This window comes from Hyla sarda, chromosome 7 (assembly GCF_029499605.1).
Source record: "Hyla sarda isolate aHylSar1 chromosome 7, aHylSar1.hap1, whole genome shotgun sequence".
Taxonomy (NCBI): domain Eukaryota; kingdom Metazoa; phylum Chordata; class Amphibia; order Anura; family Hylidae; genus Hyla; species Hyla sarda.
The window spans coordinates 74821275-74846530 of record NC_079195.1 but is presented as its reverse complement, the minus strand read 5'-3'; the positions used below and the strand labels follow the sequence as shown (position 1 = coordinate 74846530).

General features: G+C 41.5%; 1 protein-coding gene across 8 annotated transcripts in view; it reads left to right on the top strand.

The window, feature by feature from the left end:
* PCGF6 (polycomb group ring finger 6) overlaps positions 1-25256 on the top strand; it is a 49421-nt gene that overhangs the window by 9621 nt on the left and 14544 nt on the right. For all 8 annotated transcript variants that reach the window (XR_008846163.1, XM_056529670.1, XM_056529669.1 and 5 more), the window contains exons 3-9: positions 6242-6341; positions 6577-6673; positions 10327-10382; positions 11038-11097; positions 11202-11310; positions 17121-17148; positions 21879-21977. Coding sequence is in view for 7 of the 8 variants with exons in the window: in XM_056529670.1 (XP_056385645.1) it covers positions 6242-6341; positions 6577-6673; positions 10327-10382; positions 11038-11097; positions 11202-11310; positions 17121-17148; positions 21879-21977 (549 nt within the window). In the remaining variant the exon portion in view is untranslated. The remainder of the gene's footprint in view (positions 1-6241; positions 6342-6576; positions 6674-10326; positions 10383-11037; positions 11098-11201; positions 11311-17120; positions 17149-21878; positions 21978-25256) is intronic.

The following is a 25256-nucleotide window of genomic DNA, read 5'->3' as shown; positions in this document are numbered from 1 at the left end:
TAGCCTAAAACAAGATTGGGGATTATTAGCCCTGCCAGACTGTCTTTGACAAAGCAGATTTCCTACGACAAAGGTCTTTCTGCTAGCCAGCTAATGTCTGCAGCTTCTGGAGAGCTACTTTGCACATTCTGGAAGAAAAGATGCTCTGTAGGAGTGTCCCATTCAAGCTGTTTAAGTGATTATATGTATATAAAAGAAAGTTATCTCAAAAGTGTTTATGATAGACTGACATTGATGAACATAGCCGATACTGGATAGACTGACATTGATGAACATAGCCGATACTGGATAGACTGACATTGATGAACATAGACGACACTGGATAGACTGACATTGATGAACATAGCCGATACTGGATAGACTGACATTGATGAACATAGCCGATACTGGATAGACTGACATTGATGAACATAGCCGATACTGGATAGACTGACATTGATGAACATAGCCGATACTTGATAGACTGACATTGATGAACATAGCCGATACTGGATAGACTGACATTGATGAATATAGCCGATACTGGATAGACTGACATTGATGAATATAGCCGATACTGGATAGACTGACATTGATGAACATAGCCGATACTGGATAGACTGACATTGATGAACATAGCCGATACTGGATAGACTGACATTGATGAACATAGCCGACACTGGATACATAGTTACATAGTTACATAGTTACATAGTTAGTACGGTCGAAAAAAGACATATGTCCATCAAGTTCAACCAGGGAATTAAGGGGTAGGGGTGTGGCGCGATATTGGGGAAGGGATGGGATTTTATATTTCTTCATAAGCATTAATGTTATTTTGTTCCATAAATGTATCTAATCCTGTTTTAAAGCTGTTAATTGTTCCTACTGTGACCAGTTCCTGAGGTAGACCGTTCCATAAATTCACAGTCCTCACGGTAAAGAAGGCGTGTCGCCCCTTGAGACTAAACTTTTTCTTCTCCAGACGGAGGGAGTGTCCCCTCGTCCTTTGGGGGGGTTTAACCTGGAACAGTTTTTCTCCATATTTTTTGTATGGGCCATTAATATACTTATATACGTTTATCATATCCCCCCTTAAACGTCTCTTCTCAAGACTAAACAATTGTAACTCCTTTAATCGCTCCTCATAGCTAAGATGTTCCATGCCCCATATTAGTTTAGTCGCGCGTCTCTGCACCCTTTCCAACTCCGCAGTGTCCCTTTTATGGACAGGTGCCCAAAACTGAACAGCATATTCCAGGTGAGGCCGTACCAATGCTTTATAAAGGGGGAGTATTATGTCCCTGTCCCTTGAGTCCATGCCTCTTTTTATACATGACAATATCCTGCCGGCTTTGGAAGCAGCAGCCTGACATTGCATGCTATTCTGTAGTCTGTGATCTACAAGTACACCCAGATCCTTCTCTACCAGTGACTCTGCCAGTTTAATCCCCCCTAAGACATACGATGCATGCAGGTTATTAGTACCCAGATGCATAACTTTACATTTATCCACATTGAACCTCATTTGCCAAGTGGATGCCCAGACACTTAGTCTATCCAAGTCATCCTGTAACTTATGCACATCCTCTATAGACTGTACCGTGCTACAAAGCTTGGTGTCATCTGCAAAGATAGAAACAGAGCTGTTAATACCATCCTCTATATCATTGATAAATAAATTAAACAACAGCGGGCCCAGTACTGAACCTTGGGGTACACCACTAATAACCGGGGACCAATCAGAGTACGAATCATTGACCACCACTCTCTGGGTACGATCCATGAGCCAGTGTTCAATCCAGTTACAAACTAAAGTTTCCAAGCCCAAGGACCTTAACTTACCTGTCAGACGTCTGTGAGGGACAGTATCAAATGCTTTGGCAAAATCCAGAAACACTATATCCACAGCCATTCCTCTGTCAAGGCTTCTACTCACCTCTTCATAAAAGCAAATTAGATTGGTTTGACAACTTCTATCCTTAGTAAACCCATGCTGGCTATCACTTATAATACAATTATCCCCTATGTATTCCTGTATGTAATCCCTTATAAGTCCTTCAAACAATTTACCCACAATGCACGTTAAACTTACCGGTCTATAGTTTCCTGGGGAAGACCTAGAGCCCTTCTTGAAGATTGGCACCACATTCGCCTTGCGCCAGTCCCTTGGCACAATACCAGACACCATAGAATCTCTAAATATCATGAACAGGGGTACAGATATTACTGAACTTACCTCTCTAAGAACTCTTGGGTGTAGTCCATCCGGTCCTGGGGATTTGCTTACATTTATATCACTTAACTTACCTTGTACCATCTCTACATTAAGCCAGTTCAATACATTATATGATGTGTTACCAGCACTGACCTGGCCAATGTCAGCTCCTTTTTCCCTAGTATATACAGAACTAAAGAACCCATTCAGTAGCTCCGCCTTCTCTTGATCGCCTGTGACAACCTCCCCATTATCATTATTAAGGGGTCCTACATGCTCTGTCCTTTTTTTTTTTTGCATTTATATATCTAAAAAAATATTTAGGATTAGTTTTGCTTTCTTTGGCCACCTGTCTCTCATTTTGAATTTTTGCTGTTTTTATTACATTTTTACAGATTTTATTAAGCTCTTTGTACTGTTTAAATGTTATCGCTGACCCATCAGATTTGTATTTTTTGAAGGCAATTTTTTTGTTGTTTATTGCTCTTTTAACATCATGTGTCAGCCATGTAGGATTTAATTTTAATCGTTTATATTTGTTCCCCTTTGGTATATATTTAGCTGTATAGTTATTTAGAGTTGATTTAAAGATGTCCCATTTACCTTCTGTATCAGTATTTGAGAACACTTCCCCCCAGTCTATGTCCTGTAGTGCAGCCCTCAGCCCAGGGAAGTTTGCCTTTTTAAAGTTATATGTTTTTGCCTTCCCCGCCTGTCTTTGTTTTCTACATTTTAAGTCAAAAGTAACTATATTGTGGTCGCTATTACCAAGGTTTTCCCGCACAGTTACATTACCAATCAGCTCTGCGTTGTTGGAAATGATCAGATCCAACAAGGCATCACTTCTTGTTGGGTCCTCCACAAACTGGCCCATAAAATTATCCTGCAATAAATTTAGGAATTGTCGCCCCTTTGTAGTTTTAGCCAACCCCGGACCCCAATCTATATCTGGATAGTTAAAATCTCCCATTATTACCACTGTACCTGCCCGGGTGGCCCTCTCTATTTGTTTATGAAGCCGAACATCTATCTCTTCAGTGATATTAGGGGGTCTGTAGATTACCCCAAATATTATTTTTTCAGTATTTCCCTCCTTTTGTAATTCTACCCACAGTGATTCCACCTCCTCAAAATCATCACACACTATGGCATCGTTCACACTGACTTTCATACCACTTCTTACATACAGACAGACTCCACCACCTTTTCTGTTCATTCTATCCTTGCGAAACAATGTAAACCCCTGCAGATTGACAGCCCAGTCATGCGAGGAGTCCAGCCATGTCTCAGTGACCCCAACTATATCAATATGTTCCTCCAGTATCAAGGCCTCAAGCTCCCCCATTTTATTTGCTAGGCTTCTGGCATTTGTGAACATACACTTTACATTTCCATCCTTTATGTTATTGGGGTTAATGGGATTCAAGGGTGTAAGTTTTATTTTCCTATGAAGCCTATTCCTATTAACTATTCTAACCCCTCCCTCCGGTCCACCCCCAGGTACATTTATAATTCCCACCTCTCTATCTACACTATCTTCCCCCTCTTTGCTGTAGGTTCCCTCCCCCCAAGTCCCTAGTTTAAACACTCCTCCACCCTTCTAGCCATCTTCTCCCCAAGCAAAGCTGCACCCTCCCCATTGAGGTGCAGCCCGTCCCTACGGTAGAGCCGGTAACCGACAGCGAAGTCAGCCCAGTTCTCCATGAACCCAAACCCTTCCTTCCTACACCAGCTTCTGAGCCACTTGTTTACCTCCCTGATCTCCCGCTGCCTCTCTGGTGTGGCTCGTGGTACTGGTAGTATTTCAGAAAATACTACCTTGGAGGTCCTTGCCTTAAGCTTGCGGCCTAAGTCCCTGAAATCATTTTTAAGGACACTCCACCTACCTCTTACTTTGTCATTGGTGCCAATATGCACCATGACTGCTGGGTCCTCTCCAGCCCCGCCCAGCAACCTGTCAACCCGATCCGCGATGTGCCGAACTCGTGCGCCAGGCAGACAACACACTGTTCGGCGATCCCGGTCTTTGTGACAGATTGCCCTGTCTGTCCCCCTAATAATTGAGTCCCCCACCACTAGTACCTGTCTGGCCTGCCCTGTACTCCTCCCTCCCTCCTTACTGGAGCAGACACCCCCCTGGCGGTCAGAGGCGGTATCCTGCTGCAGTTCTGCTAGCTCTGTAATGGCATCCCCCTCATCTGCCAAGCGGGCAAACTTGTTGGGGTGTGCCAGTTCAGGACTAGCCTCCCTGACACTTTTTCCCCTACCCCTCTTTCTAACTGTAACCCAGCTAACTGCCTGACTGTCCTGCAACTCCGTCCCACTGTCCTCCCCCACCTCTATTCCCGAGAGTGCCTGCTCAGTGAGCACGAGACTCCTCTCCATGTTGTTAATGCTTCTCATTGTTGCCAGTCGCCCCTCTAGATCCAGGATCTGGGCTTCCAAACGGACAACTAGCACACATCTCGCACAACAATATGCACCCTCAAACTGTTGTTCAAGGATTGCATACATTGAACAGGATGTACATTGGACTGCATTTTCCAACATGGAGGCCATCTAGTTATGGGGATTTCACAAATGTATAGGAAAAAACAGACAGTCAAAATGACACTTAAAATTTTTTGTAGACCTTGTGGGTTCAGAAATTAACACTCACAGCGATCTCAACCTCCTGCTTTCAAACTCCTGTTTTTGTAACTCCTCTTTCACGCCCCCTCTTACACAGCAACACTCAGAAGAGCAAGCTCTCAATAAGAGTCCCAAGCTAAGATTTATACACCTGTGCCCAATCTACTCCTCCTCCCCCCAAAATATGAATGTAGACTATAGGCAGTCGCACCCACTCCACAGATTCACTCCGCACAACAGATAATCACAGTTTTTGTAACTCCTCTTTCACGCCCCCTCTTACACAGCAACACTCAGAAGAGCAAGCTGGATAGACTGACATTGATGAACATAGCCGATACTGGATAGACTGACATTGATGAACATAGCCGATACTGGATAGACTGACATTGATGAACATAGCCGATACTGGATAGACTGACATTGATGAACATAGCCGATACTGGATAGACTGACATTGATGAACATAGCCGATACTGGATAGACTGACATTGATGAATATAGCCGATACTGGATAGACTGACATTGATGAATATAGCCGATACTGGATAGACTGACATTGATGAACATAGCCGATACTGGATAGACTGACATTGATGAATATAGCCGATACTGGATAGACTGACATTGATGAACATAGCCGATACTGGATAGACTGACATTGATGAACATAGCCGATACTGGATAGACTGACATTGATGAACATAGCCGACACTGGATAGACTGACATTGATGAACATAGACGACACTGGATAGACTGACATTGATGAACATAGCCGATACTGGATAGACTGACATTGATGAACATAGCGGACACTGGATAGACTGACATTGATGAACATAGCCGACACTGGATAGACTGACATTGATGAACATAGCCGATACTGGATAGACTGACATTGATGAACATAGACGACACTGGATAGACTGACATTGATGAACATAGACGACACTGGATAGACTGACCTTGATGAACATAGCTGATTCCAACTAAAACAATAGTTCATAAGATAAAATTTTACATCGAACATTTATTCTAACCCAGCAATGTCATGCCACACACCCTCAATGCAAGTCTATGGGAGGGGGCGTGGTGGCCGCCATGCCCCCCCCCCCCCCCATAGGCTTGCATTGAGGGGCGTGGTGTGATGTTATAAGGGGGTGTAGCCGACCCCTTCAGCGTGCACACAGCGTTTGGAACTAAATTTTCTGAATGCTATCCAGTGGAGTACCCCTTTAAGAACAAGTATGGAGCAAAATGTGTGTGGTTTTTGCAATACCATAGTTCCCCAAACCAGTTTAACAGTTGTTCAACCATGTTCTTCTACTTTTTCTGTAAGGTAGATGTCTTTCTTACCTGTCATAGTTGATATGTCCAGGTTCTGTACTACTATTATATTTTCTTACCTGCAGCATGTGATTACCCTTGCTGACCTCAATCCCTACATTCTGTGCTCAATATGCAAGGGTTACTTCATTGATGCCACCACCATAACCGAATGTCTACATACATGTAAGTACTATAATACAGATTCATACATTGTTGTCTGTTAGGTTCATCAGAGTAATGTCTGGCTTTTAGGTCTGGCTTACAGGTGGGGGGCTCATAGTGGACCTAAGGCACATGGGCATTGGATTTCCAAATGAAATGGGGATAGGATAGCCCCCTTTAATTTATATGATATTACGGTATACAGACTTGGTATTCTTTTGAACTTTACTGTGTTGTCTATTTTTTTCTATTACAGTTTGTAAGAGCTGTATAGTGAGGCATTTCTACTACAGTAACCGATGTCCTAAATGCAATGTTGTGGTGCATCAAACCCAGCCCCTTTACAATATCAGGTGAGTATTAATGCAGTTTTTTATAATAATCATATGAGCACTCAGTTCAGACTCCATTTTTGGACTCCATTTTATTTAAAGTTGAAGTCTTTTTAACAGACGCATTGTGAGCTTATTCATGATGTACCCGTTAAAACAGATGCTATTATAACCTATAAGAGACAGATACGCTGGGTAGGTAACACTTATCTGCTGTTATGTGTAAATAGCGCTGATCATTATGCTACCTTTCATATGTTTCTCCCTTCACCGTTTTTGTGATATCTTCATTAATAGGAATATGAAAACATTAGTTTCCAAGTGCACCCCTACAACCGTCAGTTCCTGTAACAGCGCTTGCTTATAAATATTTATAGTCCTACCCTTTCTGTGCAGCAACAATCCAGGACCGCCGAGCAGGATTTCCGAGCTCCTTTTATGAATATTATACTTGAAAGCCACCATGGTGAAAATCGATGTCGTACAATAATCTGCCCACACGATTTTGCTTCATAAAGTGGTATTCCTGTACTTTAAAACATATTCCCTGGTGCGTGATCACAGGGAGCCCAATTGCTTAGACCTCCTGCAATCTCCAGAATAGGGCCCCATCTCTCCTGTGTATGGAACCGTGGAGTCTGCATCGCTCATGTATCTCTGATGCTCCCAGTGTATGGAGCATGTGCAGACCCCCAGATTACATGGGGTCCTGTTCTGGAGATTGCGGGGGTCTTGGCGGCCAGAATTCACGCAATTAGACACTTATTCCTTATTCAGTAAATAGGGCATAAGTATCAACCCCTTAAGGACGCAGGACGTAAATGTACGTCCTGGTGAGGTGGTACTTAACGCACCAGGACGTACATTTACGTCCTAAGCATAACTGCGGGCATCGGAGCGATGCCCGTGTCATGCGCGGCTGATCCCGGCTGCTGATCGCAGCCAGGGACCCGCCGGCAATGGCCGACGCGCGCGATCTCGCGGGCGTCCGCCATTAACCCCTCAGGTGCCGGGATCAATACAGATCCCGGCATCTGCGGCAGTTCGCGATTTAAATGAACGATCGGATCGCCCGCAGCGCTGCTGCGGGGATCCGATCATTCATAACGCCGCATGGAGGTCCCCTCTCCTTCCTCCGTGCGGCTCCCGGCGTCTCCTGCTCTAGTCTGTGATCGAGCAGACCAGAGCAGGAGATGACCGATAATACTGATCTGTTCTATGTCCTATACATAGAACAGATCAGTATTAGCAATCATGGTATTGCTATGAATAGTCCCCTATGGGGACTATTCAAGTGTAAAAAAAAATGTAAAAGTAAAAGTAAAAAAAAAGTGAAAAATCCCCTCCCCCAATAAAAAGTAAAACGTCAGTTTTTTCCTATTTTACCCCCAAAAGCGTAAAAAACATTTTTTATAGACATATTTGGTATCGCCGCGTGCGTAAATGTCCGAACTATTAAAATAAAATGTTAATGATCCCGTACGGTGAACGGCGTGAACGAAAAAAAAATAAAAAAGTCCAAAATTCCTACTTTTTTAATACATTTTATTTTAAAAAAATTATAAAAAATGTATTAAAAGTTTTTTATATGCAAATGTGGTATAAAAAAAAAGTACAGATCATGGCGCAAAAAATGAGCCCCCATACCGCCACTTATACGGAAAAATAAAAAGTTAGAGGTCATCAAAATAAAGGGATTATAAACGTACTAATTTGGTTAAAAAGTTTGTGATTTTTTTTTTAAGCGCAACAATAATATAAAAGTATGTAATAATGGGTATCATTTTAATCGTATTGACCCTCAGAATAAAGAACACATGTCATTTTTACCAGAAATTGTACGGCGTGAAAACAAAACCTTCCAAAATTAGCAAAATTGCGTTTTTCGTTTTAATTTCCCCACAAAAATAGTGTTTTTTGGTTGCGCCATACATTTTATGATATAATGAGTGATGTCATTACAAAGGACAACTGGTCGCGCAAAAAACAAGCACTCATACTAGTCTGTGGATGAAAATATAAAAGAGTTATGATTTTTAGAAGGCGAGGAGGAAAAAATGAAAACGTAAAAATTTAATTGTCTGAGTCCTTAAGGCCAAAATGGGCTGAGTCCTTAAGGGGTTAAAGGGCTACTCTGTCACTAAGACATCTTATCCCTATCCAAAGGAAAGGGAATAAGATGCCTGATCAGGGGGGTCCCGCCACTGTGATCTTGCACGCAGCACCCCGTTACAGTCAGTCCCCGGAGCATGTTCGCTCCGGGTCTGATTACTGGTGATCACATGGCCGGAGCTTTGTAACTTCACGGCCCCGCCCCGTGTGACATCACGCTCTGCCCCCTCAATGCAAGCCTATGGGAGGGAGCGTGACAGTCCAAAATTGCTCTTTTGGTCACATTACGTTCCCCCAAAAAATCAATTAAAAAGTGATTAAAAAGTCAAAAATACTTTTAATACATCTTTATGGGTATAGCTGAAGCACTCCCATAGAGCGTTTTGGACCACCCACAATCTCCCGCACGACTCTCTTTTTAAATGTAGCGTGACGACCACCACACGAAGCAGCAGCCCACATGTCGTCCCCCCCCCCCTTTCTATCCCAGAGTACTCCTTTAATATTCATGTATGGTGTAGATGGGTTGGTAAAAACCAGATTGAAATCATGATTGACAAATTATCCTTCTCGGCGATAATGACAAGGAGTTATGGCACAAATGGGGAAACAGGCCATGGGACCGTCTCTGTATGCATGTAGTTAGTCAGCCTCCAGTCACATGACTAAAGGTAGGGTAAAGGGGGTTTTGCTGAGATCATTTAAAAATCCGTTCTGGGCACTCGCACTTGGTCAGAATCAGGAGAAGCAATCTAACTTGCAGGTCTGTATGGGATTTCATCAGTTCTCTGGGGATCTTTTACCAGTCTGATGAGTTTACAGGTCTTTATTTCATCCCTTTTTTATTTTAACTGTTTTGCTTATTTGCATTTCAGTTATTTCATCCTTTCTCTTTTGTGTAACGTTGAACTCTTGTATATTCAATCTTTAAATTAATATGTTTGTCCTTGGCTCTGTATATGCTCACAACCTCAAAGACAGAAAGTACCACTTTGCTGTGTTAGACCTTGAATGACCGTGTGCTAGGGTTCCTGTGAGTACTTGGAAACCATTTCATCCTCTCTGCTGGAACTGATAGGTGGTGGCAGCATTTTTATGTGGATGGGTGGACTGGTTTTCTTGCGGACGTAACCTGGGTGGCCTATTGTGATCGTTAAGTGTGAAAGTGGAGTACCCCTTTAAAGTCACACTTCAGGGTCACTTGTACATGAAAGGCCAAAGGTTGATTGAATTTGAATTTGTAACCTTTAAGATGCCACTAAACAATCAGGAAGAGTTCTACTGGCAGGTTCAAGAAGTGGCCACATACATGAATCTATTAATAAATGTATTCCTCCTTGGTTACAACACCAAGTCCTAAATGGTCATAAAAGATTTTTGTTCTTCCTCCTATTCCTAACCTGCAGTGTGTCCCATAGAGATTAGTTGCTGCTATTTTTAAAGTATACCTGTCATTATAAAAAAAACTTCCTAGGGAAGGTCTATTTTGAACTTATAGATTTTTTTTATATAGCTGATTCTCTTTCACATGTATTAATATGAAAATCTCTTTTGTTTTTTAGGTTGGATAGACAGTTACAGGACATAGTATTCAAACTAGTTGTCAATTTAGAAGAACGTAAGTTTGTTTTTTGAATCCAATTTTTATGTGATGTATTTTTATCACATTAGTTGGCAGATGTGTTTGCCATGTCTTGAGGCCAGATCAGGGTGTAAAATGAATGTTTGACTTCAGAAGCTAGTTTGATATAATTTTTTTGAAATAGCCCAATTAAATGACATGTTACCTCTTGATTTTGCTGTGGTTTTTAACCATTACAATTTTGCCGATTCCTAAAGAGTACACCCAGCAAGAATCATTCTAATAAGACTGCGTGATTCTCAATGGGCATGGTACAGTAAAGTATTCCTGGAGGAGCGCTCCAAATGCCTGCAATCGGCCCCAATTTTCCCATTGTGATCGTAAATACACAATATGTGAAAATACTCAAAATGTTTTCCAACAAATTTCTGGACGCATTGGCTACCTAACTACTAGGTCTGGGTTTAGAGCTGTCTTCTTGTAAACCAAAACCTGGAGTTGATCCAAAGGCCAGATTCACAAATTGTGTAAAAATTACACTGTGAGGCCACCCTAGAGCCAGTCACACTACTGTTTCTTTTGCATCAGTTTTAATAAATGTCCATCATTGTCATATTGCTCATTATTGTTAAATATTTGACACTTTTGCACTATATAATTAATGTACCGTATGTTTTTTCTTTTTCTAAAGGTGAGAAAAAACAAATGCATGATTTTTACCATGAAAGAGGGCTTGAAGTGCCTAAACCTGGTAAGTAAAGTACATAATTGTATCCTGCTTCTTTTTCTGCATCCTTAAAATATTTTTTTCTACATGACAAAATGTAAAAAAGGTATATTTTTCATCATACACAGTAATCCCACAATCTGTCTTTACTGCTCGAGGAAGATCAAAGAGGCTATTGGGACCCTCATTCCGCATTCCACCAGAACTGGACGTGTCACTTCTTCTGGAGTTTATAGGGTAGGAAATTCTTGTAGTCGTTTTATTTATTTGACAGGTTAGACATTATGGGCCAATCTGTGATGACCTTAACCCCTTAAGGACATGGCCAATTTTGACCTCAAGGACCAGGATCTTTCGGGACACAGGGATGTCCGGCATAGGAAAAGCTATGATTATCTGCTCCCGTGATACTAAAAACCAGGGTGCCTCCAGCTGTTGTGTAACTACAACTACCAGCATGCCCGGACCGGCAAAGGCTGTCCGGGCATGCTGGGAGTTGTAGTTTCACAACAGCTGGAGACACCCTGGTTTTTAGTATCAGTAATTAGTCTTTATCTGCTCTGGCCGGCCCCCGCACACGGGAGCTGGCCCGGGCAGATAGTCATAAGTTTTCCTATCCTGGACCCCAATACCCGGCGTATAAGGCAACCCCCGACTTTTCCGAAAAAAAGTCGGGGTTAGAAAGTAGTCTAAAACATGGGATACATAAAAAATAAAATTAACAATGAAAAAGTCCAGTGGTAAAATGCAATAAATATCCTACTAAAGAACAAAAACCACAAAAAAAGAGTAAAATGTATACACTTTATTTCATAGTTAAATAATCCAAAAACTAGTAAAAATGCAAAGGGAGGGGGAGGACAAAAAGTTTACAGGGGCTTAAGACCAATACAAAAGTGTCTACACATATGTGCAATAATGGAAATATATAATTTCTTATAATAGCATAGGGTAACAAATGCACAACTGTATGCAGATAAAATACAAAAGTTAAATACCCCAACTGGACTAAAAATACTAAATTACAAGTGCACAAAAATAAATAAATAAATATATAATGTGTGTGTGTGCGTGTGTGTCAACAGTGGTGAAAAGTATACATCCAGCCCATATATGTATGAGGTATAAAGCACATCCCTTTATATAAAGCACAACAAAAATCCCCCTGCCCCAGTGACACACCCAACCTCCGACGCGTTTCGCCGCACAGGCTTTGTTACCCTATGCTATTGTAAGCAATTATATATTTCCATTGTTGCACATATATGTAGACACTTTTGTATTGGTCTTATGCCCCTGTATACTTTTTGTCCTCGTCCTCCCCAGCACCCACTTTTTCTTTCTATGCCCTTTGCATTTTTACTAGTTTTTGCATTATTTATCTATGAAATAAAGAAAATACATTTTACTCTATGGTCCTTTTATGTGGTTTTCATTCTTTAGTAGGATTGTTTATTTTCCGTATACGGGGATGTACGAGGGCTCATTTATTGCATTGTGATCTGTAGTTTTTATTGGTACAATTGTTTTATAGGATTTTTTGATCACTTTTTAGAATTTCTTTTTCTGATATATGATGTGATTAAAAATCTGTATTTTTGGTGTTTTTTATATTTTTTTTTACGTTTGCGCCGTTTATAGTGCGATATCCTAAGCATTTATATTTTAGTTTGGACATTTACACAAGTGACAATACCAAATATGTTTATTTTTTTAATTACTTAACTCTTTTGTAAAATGGGAAAATTAGAGTAATTAAATTAAATATACAGAAAGATGCCCAAGCTTGCACACTTCCACCCATCCTCTAAATTACCAATCACACAAAAGGGGACCCTAGAAATGTTTTTTTCAGGGACAGCTTTGCTCCTGTCCATGGGCAGTGAATAAAGACATTATTTCCCACCTTTTTAAATGCCATTTCAAAGTAGTAAATCAGCCAAATGATGGCCACAAGGGGGCACACTCTACCAGCATTAGTTATGTGGGTGGGTACTGTCTTAAGGGATTATCTGTTTTCACAGACACTTTGTGTTGCATCATGCATTCTGTTTCTCCGATCTCTCTAGATACAGTAATTTGTACATTGCACTCGATGTTCAGTATCCTATACGTTATGCTCATGTGGTAACATTACTGACTAATTTAAATAACATTAGGGAGTTGCATTAGGAACATTTCCTTAATAAGTTATTGGGATCCTTCCCTTTTTCATGTCTGCATTATTTCCAAACTGAAAGGCTAATCTTTGCAGCTTTTCACATGACCTTGTTTGTTTTGCATTCATATATGATTATCCTATCCATGTTACTTTATTTATATAGGGCCAGTATATTCTGCAGCACTGTACAGAGCTTGTCATTGCTCGCATTCCTTACTGTCCCCAATGGGGCTCACTATTTATTTATTTTAATCTATTGGGAACAATTAGGTATAGGCTGGTGATGAGTGTCCTGATGACCGGAGACAGTTAGGACCCAGCAGCTTTTTTGGCGATTTTGCTGCTCTAAGTCTCTTCCGAGTGTTGCTTAGCAATATCCAGTGACGTTCAGAAGAGAAATTGGGATAGTAGACTGTATATTTGGTGGTTTAAAGGGGTACCCTGCTGCTCCAAAGGAAAGGGGATAAGATGTCTGATCGCCAAACGCCAGGTTCCTGTGGCAGTGGTCGTGAGGTCATGGCCACGCCCTCTCGAGGTCATACTACGGCCCCTCCATTCATGTCTATGGGAGGGGACTTGTCTGCCGACACGCCCTCTCCCATAGGCATGAATGGAGGGGGCGTGGCCATACGATCACGGCCTCCAGCTCTGAGTGTTCTGAACTGTGGCGCACCACTTTAAGGTCTTATAAACCTACAATACGCTAAAGAAAGCGTAACCTTTATACCCCAATAATAAAATACAAGTAATCTGTATAAACATATATATGTAAATTTTATTAAATGCAATAACATAAATTAAAAAATATATGCATATAAGATGGGAAGAGAAAATTCATACACAGTCAGTATAAATCCATAGATATTAGTTGATAAAAATTAATCTCAATTTACAACATATAATGATTAATAATAAAAGCAGGATAAAAAATATATGTATAAAGGGAAAGTAAGGTCCGGTAGGTAGATTATAAAAATATATCTATATATAGTGTAAAAAAATATATGTAGTAAAAAATGCTATATATATATATATATATATATATATATATATATATATATATATATATATATATATATATATATAATTATATCTATATGTATATATGTACAGAAAATAAGATTAAGTATACAGGGGTAAGTGTATACATGGACATATTGCAATAGTATGGCCCAGACTGCAAAACTAAAGATAAAGTGCAAGTGCTGAAAACTATAAACACTTACTACATGAGTGGAAAATATCACAGTGTATAACTAAGCAAAGTGCAACATGCTAAATTAATAGTGATATTTGAAAAAAGTAACATGTGATGTGCTTAGTACAAAAAACCACAAAAGTGCACTGAAGAAATGGCAGCTGAGCAAATAAAAGACAAAGGACATATAGATACGGACTGAACCCTACGCCTGCTATGAATCTCAGATGGCATGAATGGAGGGGGCGTGGCCATACGATCACGGCCTCCAGCTCTGAGTGTTCTGAATGGTGGAGCACCCCTTTAAGGTCTTGCTGGCAGGAGCCCTGCAGGTGTGGGACCTGCAATGATCAGGCTCCACCCTAGGCTCACAATCTAATTTCAAATTGGTCTATCAGGATGTTTTGGGATGTGGGAAGAAAGCAGAGCACCTGAAGGAAACCCATGCAAACACAGGGACAACTTATAAAATAATCCTGATGTTACCCCTGGTCAGATTTGAACCCAGAATCTCAGCTCAGGGGTACTCGGGACAGTGTTGGCCTAGCATGCTGTATGTTTATGGTTTGCATTTTCCCACTAGAATTTAATTAACCTGGTACTCTGCATGTAAATCCATATTGTATCTACAGTAGAAAAAATTACACATGAAAATACAGATAAAACTAACTATAACCTAGCTTAAATGGTACCTGTCATTAGTAATAAAAATTATGTTCTAGATTAGCCTATTTGAATTACTTTTCTAATATACCTCTTAATAAAATGTTGTAACTTTGTGTTAAATTAACCCTTAAAGGGGTACTCCACCCCTGGCATCTTATCCCCTATCCAAAGGATAGGGGATAAGATGTTAGATCTCCGCGGTCCCGCTGCTGGGGACCCCGGGGATCGCCGCTGCGGCACCCCGCCATCATTACTGCACAGAGCGAGTTCGCTCTGTGCGTAATGAGGGGCGATACAGGGGACGTAGCAGCGTGACGTCATGACATCCCGTCCCGTCCCCTTAATGCAAGTCTATGGCAGGGGGCGTGACGACCGCCACGCCCCCTCCCATAGACTTGTATTGATGGGGGCGGACCGTGACATCACGAGGGGCGGAGCCGTGACGTAACGATGCTCCGGCCCCTGTATTGCCCGTCATTACGTGCAGAGTGATCTCGCTCTGCTCAGTAATGATAGCGCGGTGCTGCAGCAGCGATCCCCGGGGTCTAGGGGCGGAGTACCCCTTTAAAGGTTTGGCCACTAGTGGTCCTCCGTCTGGTCCTGCCTTCAGTCCTGTTTGCAGATTGTTTTCTGCAGCAGTCTGGCAGAGACAAAAGTCAGTAAATGTAGGTGAGACCTCAGCTCAGCTGGGCTAGACTATACAGTCATGATGCCTTCATTGCATAGTGCTGAATATTGTGCTAAATATTTGAGCTCCCTTTTGCAGCTACTGGGCAGAGCTGACACACTGTAGAGTTCCAGTGCTGAGAGCTGAGGGGGAAGTGTCACGCCTGCCAGGGAACACCCCTTCCCAGTCTGTGGAGCTCAGTGAGACTGAGCCGAAGAAACAGAACAATATCAAAATAGAACACTAAAAACTTATATAAAGGCAGGGAGTGTTTTTTTCATGATAGGGGGAGTGAAATGGGTGAATTAAAAATGTATCAAGATCATGACAGGGACTCTTTAAAATCTCAGTCAAGGGATAATAATAGTAATAAAACATATTGGTAATATTATTATATGCCTGCTTTCATTTGGATTTACTTCTGTGAGTTGCGCGGTCTGAAGAATAACGGGTATCATGGTCAGCTTTTATTCTCTGATGGAACAGTTTAGAGATGTAGAGAAGGATCTCAGCAGTCTATTCAAGCTGTTCATTCCCAGAATATTAACTGTCTTATACCATCTGTTCCACCTATAAAGCAGAAATTCCTAAAAATAATAATACATTTTAGTTTGCTTATTATGCAGATCACATTGGAGCCTTGCTGTGAATGACTGGTTACTGAAGTGATATAGATTTCTGAGCAGATCTCTGAAAAATAGATTCTTTATGTGTATATTTATGTAACATATACACACAATATTATTAATCTGCCTGAAAACTAATCTGCCTGGTTTTGCTCCTAACAACCAAGCACAGCTCATCTTTTATTTTACCAAAGCTCAACGTGATATAAAAGCTGAGCTGTGATTATTTGTTATAGGCAAAATCAGACAGGTTTGGTTTTAGGCAGATTAGTAAACGTGGACCATTTTGTGCAGTGATTGTGCCGTATTTTATGGGGTTTTTTATTAGCAGATTTGTGCTTTAGCATCACGGCTGTGGTTAGGGCGGCTTCAATTACCCTGATGTATTGAGGCTGACAATAAGAACTCCCTGGGATATAATTGTGTTCCCCTGCCGTGTATCTTGTGACTCTATGCTGTTTTACCTTCTAGAATGAAAGCCTGAACGCACTGACCTAAAGCGAAGCTGGAAGTGCTTGGGGTCCACGTGACCCGCTGCATTATTTATGATGATAAAATGCTTCTGGAAGTGCATTAGTACCTCAAATGAAAAGGCATGTCATTATTTGGAGAGGTTTTCACGTCTGCTTCCACATCGCACTTAAAATATTTACCATGTCTGCCTGGGGAATTAGGGATTGTGTTATGGTTTTATTTAAAGATTTGATGTTTCTTTTTTTTTTCTTTTAGAGCTGATGAAGGCACGGGAAGCTATAAGGTACATGTGTTACTATGAATTACAGTATACATATGGTGTTGCCTATGTTGCATTGTGTTTGGTTTACAGTTGCAACTGACTGTACACCTAAAGGGGGCTGCCTATTGAAGTCAACCTCATATGGACATCATAAAGGCGGCGCCATTCCCCGGGATACCCCTCTATGCAACAACGAAGAGCTGCTCTGACAAATATGTACACATTACACAGTTGGCTGTTCATTTCTTTGGCAGCCATGTATTACGACACTGATCTGGACAGCATTGATGAATGGGTCCTCTGTCTGGTCCCCCCTGGTCTTCTCTCTTCTTTCTGTTTCCCAGATGAGCGATTGGCTTCCATCACTGGCCAGGTCACCAGTGATTTCCCCAGCACATTATTTATGGTAAAACAAAGGATAATCTATTTAAAAGGGTACTTCGAAATGAAAAAATGTATCAGTTTGTCCAAAAAATAAGATTCAAGGCAGTCTGCAGAGGGGAGCATCCTATTGGCTGAGCACAAGTGTAGAGAGGAAAAAGGGCTGATGCATAATGCAAAATTGGACATATTAAATGCAAATTTATGCACAGAATGGGATGCTGGCATATACCACAGTGTGACTACGTAGGACCCATTCATTTCAATGCACTGACCATAGTCTAACAGTGACTTTGTTTGACACATTTATGAGCATATACCATTTCTGTGTGTGGCCACATGGGGGGGTCCAACCACTGGGTTGGCTGTCTCTGGCGCTCCCATAGACAATGAATGTAGCGGTCTTGCGTGTGCAGAACCCACCGCTTCATTCCAACTGGAGACTTGGGTCTCCGTTCTCAAGATTGCGGGTCTTCCAGCAGTTTGACCAGTCTCCCCCCTCATGAATCAGACACTTAGCCCCTATCCTGAGGCTGAAATACCCCTTTTAAAATTGCTTTTACTTTAAATTACCAGGGACTTATTCAGTCTTTATTTATTTATTGTTTATTAATCTTAAAGGGGCACTCCACCCTAAACAGCTTATCCCCTATCCAAAGGGGATAAGATGTCTTATTGTGGGGGTCCCTCCACAGGGGACCCCTGCGATCTCTGCTGCATACTTTGCTCCATGCCGGATGACTGCCGATTCTGGGCGGAGGCTTGTGTCGTCACTGCCACACCCCCTCAATGCAAGTCTATGAGAGGGGGCGTGACTGCCCCCCCATAGACTTGCATATAAGGGGCGTGGCTGTGACATCACAAGCCTCCAGCGCTGCACCCAAAGCTCGAAACAAATGCTGGGTGCAGCAGAGAGATCATGGGGGGGGGGGGGTCCCCAGCGGTGGGATCCCCGTGATCAGACAGCTTATCCCCTATGCTTTGGATAGGGGATAAGATGTCTAGGGACGGAGTACCCCTTTAAGTATTGCAGAATATCTGCCTGTAATACTAGCTGAGCATACATAGGTAAGAGTATTTCATTGAGTACCCGGTTCAGATTTGCCCTTTGTGGAACAGCCGTGAAGCTGCGCTTTGTTCTTTGTTCGTTCTTTGCAGCACATAATAAAGTGACAAGAACAGCTAGAGGGAGCCGGTGCTGAATTCTGCTGTCTCACTTTCTCTGCTGGAGTTCTGGCACTAACTAACCACTGCGGTGTCTGGACTGGGCTCATAAATCATTCATATCCACTTTATTATTCATGCTGTGAAGCTCTGAAATTTCCCAAAACGTTGCTGGAGGAAGATAGCTGTCATATTCTCATAGTTAGTAAAGACTCGGCATTGATGAGACAAGCAAAGTTGTATTTTAGAAACAGACATTTCTGACACACTGTTACTTATTATCCTCTGGCTAAATGGACTTCTCATGACCCCTGTCTTATTTTTACTCTTAAGGAAATCATTGGGAAAGCATTAGAGGAGACTTGTGTACATTTGTAGAGTCTAAACATGTAAGGAGATTTCAGCGACAAATGTCATAACTGTTAGAATAGTGGGATCCCCCATGAACACTAGAACACGGTATCTGCTTCTCCAGCCACATGACTGCAAAAAGGAGGCCATACTGGGCTGTCTTCTTTACTCTCATAGATCTGCCTCCTGCTTTTTAAGGTTGACGGACTATCACTTATCAAACCTTTATCTCATATATATAGTGGATAATGCTAAACCAGCACTCTGTCCCCCTGTTATCCCTTATTATTATTATTATTAGGATCAAAAGTTGAACCCTATTGATAATAAAGTGATGGTAAATTTTGGCATTATGAAATCCTTTTATAAGAAGGAAATAATCCTTTAAAGTGTACCTCTCGTTAGCAAAAAAACTTATATAGAATATAGATAATACCTTTTTATATTTGTAATATACATTGTTTAAAAAATATGTATATTTTTGGGCGAAACAATGCTGCTCCTGCTGCTATTGACTGTGTGTTTCTGTGAGGAGATCAAATGCAGAAAGTGAGGGCTCTGTGTAGGCTCCTGGTTTGTCAATCGTCCTGCTGTGTGAGCGGGGAGTGTGTCACAGAGCTTCAGTGCACAGAGCCCTGCCTGTCCTCAGTGCACAGAGCCCTGCCTGTCCTCAGTGCACAGAGCCCTGCCTGTCCTCAGTGCGCAGGGCCCTGCCTGTCCTCAGTGTGCAGGGCCCTGCCTGTCCTCAGTGTGCAGGGCCCTGCCTGTCCTCAGTGTGCAGGGCCCTGCCTGTCCTCAGTGTGCAGGGCCCTGCCTGTCCTCAGTGTGCAGGGCCCTGCCTGTCCTCAGTGTGCAGGGCCCTGCCTGTCCTCAGTGTGCAGGGCCCTGCCTGTCCTCAGTGTGCAGAAAAAAGTCTCTGCAAATTCTGACTACATTAGTGCTTGTACTACTACCCCCATCATGGAACAGGGTCTGTTCCATGTTGGGGGTAGTAGTACAGGGGCTGAGGGATTGATCGCACCGGGTCTCACTTCTGAGACCTGATCCAATCAGAAGTTATTAAGCAGGGGAGCGGGCGGCATGTTCCGATCCCCTGCAATGTACAGTTAACTTTCATTTTTAAATTCCCCACCAGAAGCCCTGAATGGCCGGGGCTGAGGAGCCAATCAGGGCTCCTGTCAGGGTTTTAATATAGAAGCGCTGTGGTGGGCAAAGATGTATAGAATCGCTGGGGGGGTATATATCTGGGCCCCTCCAGCGTTTCTATATATCTTTCCCCCTGCAGTGCCCGCTGCGCTTGAATAAATGTACTGCCCCCCAGCGCTATTATATATCTATACTAGGGATCGACCGATTATCGGTTTGGCCGATATTATCGGCCGATAATCACGATTTTGGCCATTAACAGTATCGGCAATTACCTATCCGATAATGCCCTGCCCCCGCACCGCGAGATATGTCTGACCCTCACATCATACATATACAAATGCTGGCTCACCGCTATGAATGACAAGTAAAGCAGTGCAGGGAGCGGAGGCTCCGCTGTTGCTGCCAATAGCTTACTTGTCATTCATAGTGGTGAGCCGGCATTTGTATATGTATGATGTGAGGGTCAGACATATATCCATATGTCTGACCCCCACAGCATGATATGCAGCTGCTGCCCGCTATGAATGACAAACTCTTAGCAGCGTGAGCGGGCAGCAGCCTTCCGCTCCGCCTATTAGTTTTCATTCATTGGCATCCAGGGGAGGGAGAGCATGAATATTAATATGCGCAGCTGCGGGGGGGGGGGGGGGGGGTCTCAGTGTGTGTGTATGTGTATATGTATGTGTATATATATATATATATATATATATATATATATATATATATATATATATATATGTGCATGCGCAGTGGGAGTCAGTATATGCGCAGCAGGGGTCAGTATAGATAAATAATAGCGCTGGGGGGGGGGAGTACATTTATTCATGCGCAGCGGGCACTAAGTTTGATATAGGGCAGCAGGGGGAAAGATATATAGAAACACTGGAGGGGCCAGATATATACCCCCCCCCCCCCAGTGATTCTATACATACTTTGCTCACCACAGCGCTTCTATATTAAAACCCTGTCAGGAGCCCTGATTGGCTCCTCGGTGGGGAATTTAAAAATGAAAGTTTACTGTACATTGCATGGAATCGGAACATGCCGCCCGCTCCCCTGCTTAATAACATTGGTGCGATCAATCCCTCAGCCCCTCTACTACTACCCCTAACATGGAACAGACCCTGTTCCATGCTGGGGGTAGCAGGATTCACTCCGTTTTGAGGAATTTACAGACAGCTCTGAGCTGTCGGTTTTCTGTGAAGCAAAACTCACAGGTTTTCCTGTGAGTTTTCTTCACACTCGGAGTGTTTTATTTTTTTGTCGGGAAAAACGCCCCTTTTGTTTGTTTTTTTTCCACTTTTGATTTTGTCGGGTTGTGCGCCAGATTCTGGCGCAGACAGAATTCTGGCCCAAAACCTGACAAAAAGTGTCGGGATCCTGTTAGTAAATGAGGGCCAGTGAACGTTATCATCTGTGTGAATGGGTCTTCTGCGAGACCCTTTCACACTGCAGAATTTCAGCGGCGGACAATTCCGCCGCTGAAATTGTTCCGCGCAAAGAAAGAACATGTTCATTCTTTCCGGCTGCCAGGCTGGATCTCCACTCGTTGAATTCCGCGAGCAGAGATGAAGCTACAGTTCCGCAGTGTGAACATATCCTAAGGATTTATTGCCATCTGTAAGTTTCACACACAAAAAAAAAATATTTCTTCTGTAGCATATACACACTAATATATTGGTCCCTGTCATATGTTTCTGTACTAGCCTTTGGAAAAGAAGTTTGTACGTGTCTCAGGAGAAGCTACTATAGGACATGTTGAGAAGTTCTTAAGAAGAAAGATGGAATTGAACACAACCTGTCAGGTAAGTGAACTGGTGCTGGTGTACGTACAGGTCCTTTAAGAAAAACAATGTTTAAATCTGTCTTTCTCTATATAGATAGATAGGTAGATATATGTACACAGTGTTTCCCAACCAGTGTGCCTCCAGCTGTAGCAAAACTACAACTCGCAGCATGCCTGGACAGCCATTTGCTGTCCAGGCATGCTGGGAGTTGTAGTTTTGCAACAGCAGGAGGCACACTGGTTGGGAAACATTGCTCTAGAGTGTTTTGCCTTTTTTTTAATTTTTTTTATATTTTTTTTTGCTTTCGTGGTGTGCCGCAAACTTTTTTTGAATATATAGATTATAGTATCTAGTAATGAGGTGATGCAGGTATAAATATGTTTATGCCTAACCAGCAAGATTTGGCTTTCAGGAATCTGGAAGCTGGCAAATTTTGTAGAAGCTATATGGTCTCAAGACCATATTAATAAATGAGGCATAAATTAAATTGAATAAATATGTATTATTAAAAGGGTACTCAAGTGGAAAACTTTTTTTTATTTTTTATTAACTGGTGCCAGAAAGTTAAACAGACTTGTAAATTACTTCTCTTAAAAAATCTTAATCCTTCCAGTACTTATTAGCTGCTGAATGCTACAGAGGAAATGGTTTTCTTTTTGGAACACAGAGCTCTCTGCTTACATCATGAGCACAGTGCTCTCTGCTGACATCTCTGTCCATTTTAGGAACTATCCAGAGCAGCATATGTTTGCTATGGGGATTTTCTCCTGCTCTGGACAGTTCTTAAAATGGACAGAGATGTCAGCAGAGAGCACTGTGGTCATGATGTGAACAGAGAGTTCCGTGTTCCAAAAATAAAAACATTTCCTCTGCAGTATTCAGCAGCTAATAAGTACTGGAAGGATTAAGATTTTTTTAATAGAAGTAATTTACAAATCTGTTTTACTTTCTGGCACCAGTTAGTTTTCCACGGGAATACCCCTTTAACTGCTTCATGATGTGCCTGAGGCACAATATGGTCATGACTTATTGCCTAATCAGGGTTGGAGTTGCCATAATGGCTTACAGATACCGCTACATATATGTACATGTTGTGGACGAGCTGCAGTAAACATGCTCAATTTACTCTTCATTTACTCTTTTTTTTTTTTTTTTTTTTTCCCTGTACTTACCACGGTTTTTAATTTGCAAGAGCAGGTAAAGTGCGTCAGTAATACACTTTTGTAGATGCTGCTGTTATAGAGGTCTGTCTGGTGACAAGTTGGTTTTAATTGTGTCACTTGAGTGTTGGATCATTTGGAAGGATTTGTATCCTGCAGTAATAAATGGCAGATAGAAATCCTCTTATCTTGTTTCCTCTGTCCCTGCTCTTATAATTTAAGATCATCACATATAATCGTCTACTGTCTCTTGCTGATTAGTGATCTATGGAAATTACTGAAGGTTTTCTTAGAATTTGTTGAAAGTTTATTTATTTTTTTTCCCTAAGGAAGAAGAATTTTATTAAATGTATTAACCCCTTAAGGACAAAGCCCATTTTGACCTTAAGGACCAGGCCAATTTTTGTTTTTTCCTCCTCGTCGTCTTCTAAAAATCGTAACACTTTTTTATATTTTCATCCACAGACCAGTATGAGGGCTTTTTTTTTTTTTTTTGCACGACCAGTTGTCCTGAGTAATGACATCACTCACTTTTACCATAAAATGTATGGCGCAACCAAGAACCTACTATTTGTGTGGGGAAATTAAAAAGAAAACCGCAATTTTGCAAATATTGGAAGGTTTCCTTTTCACGCCGTACAACTTACAGTAAAAATGACGTGTTCTTTATTTTGCGGGTCAATATGATTAAAATGATAACCATGATTACATACTTTTCTATTATTGTTGCGCTTAAAAAAAAAAAAACTACAACTTTTTAACCAAATTAGTATGTTTTTAAAATCCTTCTATTTTGACGACCTATAACTTTTTTTTTTTTTTTTTTCATTTTTCCGTATAAGCGGCGGTAAATTTACATCCTTGGTCGTTAAGGGGTTAAATTAAAGGTATATTCTGACACTTGAGATTTTTGCTTTAATGTACTCTGGCTGCATAAAAAAATACAAAAGAACCCATACTCTCCTGCCCTGATCCCCCGCAGCTGCCATTCTGAAGGCTTCTCCACTTCTTCCTGCTTCTTGGGACATGTTGTTCCCACAGGAGCAGCCCACTCAGTCATTCACTGGCCATAGCAGTGACCTGCCTTAGCCTGTTTTTTTTTTTTTTTCTATTGCAGTCCAAAAAACATTGGAATAGGAAGAGTAGTGCAATTACCCATAGCAACCAAGCAAAAAAGAAAGGCCTCAGAAAAAATGAAAGAACCAATCTGGTTGGTATGGGCAACTTCAACACTCTACCTCTACACAGGTTTTGATAAATGTTTCACATTGTGTAGTGCCAGAATACCATTATAAGTGTCCAATTCCATAATCAAGCATGGCTATTCGCACAACAGAATTGCTGATAAGACAATTTTACACTTGATAAGACAGTTTTATACTTAATACATTCTCTTAGGATGCATTCACACCACGTTTTTGCAATACAGTTCCCGTATCAGGTTTTTGAGGAAAAACGGATTCCTCAAAACCAGACTAAACTGTATCAAAACGTGTGTACAAATTCTAACCCGTACACAGTTAAACACCGTATACGGTTTGAAAACTGACATCCGGTTGCATCCGTTTTTTAAGAAAAAAACGTATACGTTTTTAACTTTTCACTCCATTTTGAATAAAGTTTTACTTGTTTGATTGAAATTCCAAGAAAAAAAAACTGTGCAAAGTCAAAAACCGGATGGAACTGTATGCACATAAAGTTCTGTACGGTTCCCATTGACTCCCATGTTTAAAAAAAAACAAAAAAAACGTATACGGTTTAATACAGTTTTTCAACCGGACCTAAAACCGTGGTAGACTACGGTTTTGGGTACAGTAAAAAAAAAACTGACAAAACCGTACAGGGTGCAAAACGGACACAACCTGATGCATCTTTTGGCATACGGTTTTAAATGGAGAGTCAATGCATACGTTTTCCAATACGGTTTCATACGGTTTTCACATAGAAAATGTATACGGGAACTGTATTGCAAAAACGTGGTGTGAATGCACCCTTAGATGCCATTCAGTTAACCTGGCACATCTGAGGCTGCTCCATTGGCAGCCTCTGAAATCCTATGCCAGTTCTTAACTGACATAGATTTTCACTACAATTTACGCCTACTTTCTGATGCTTAAGCCATGTAAAGGCTCTTTAA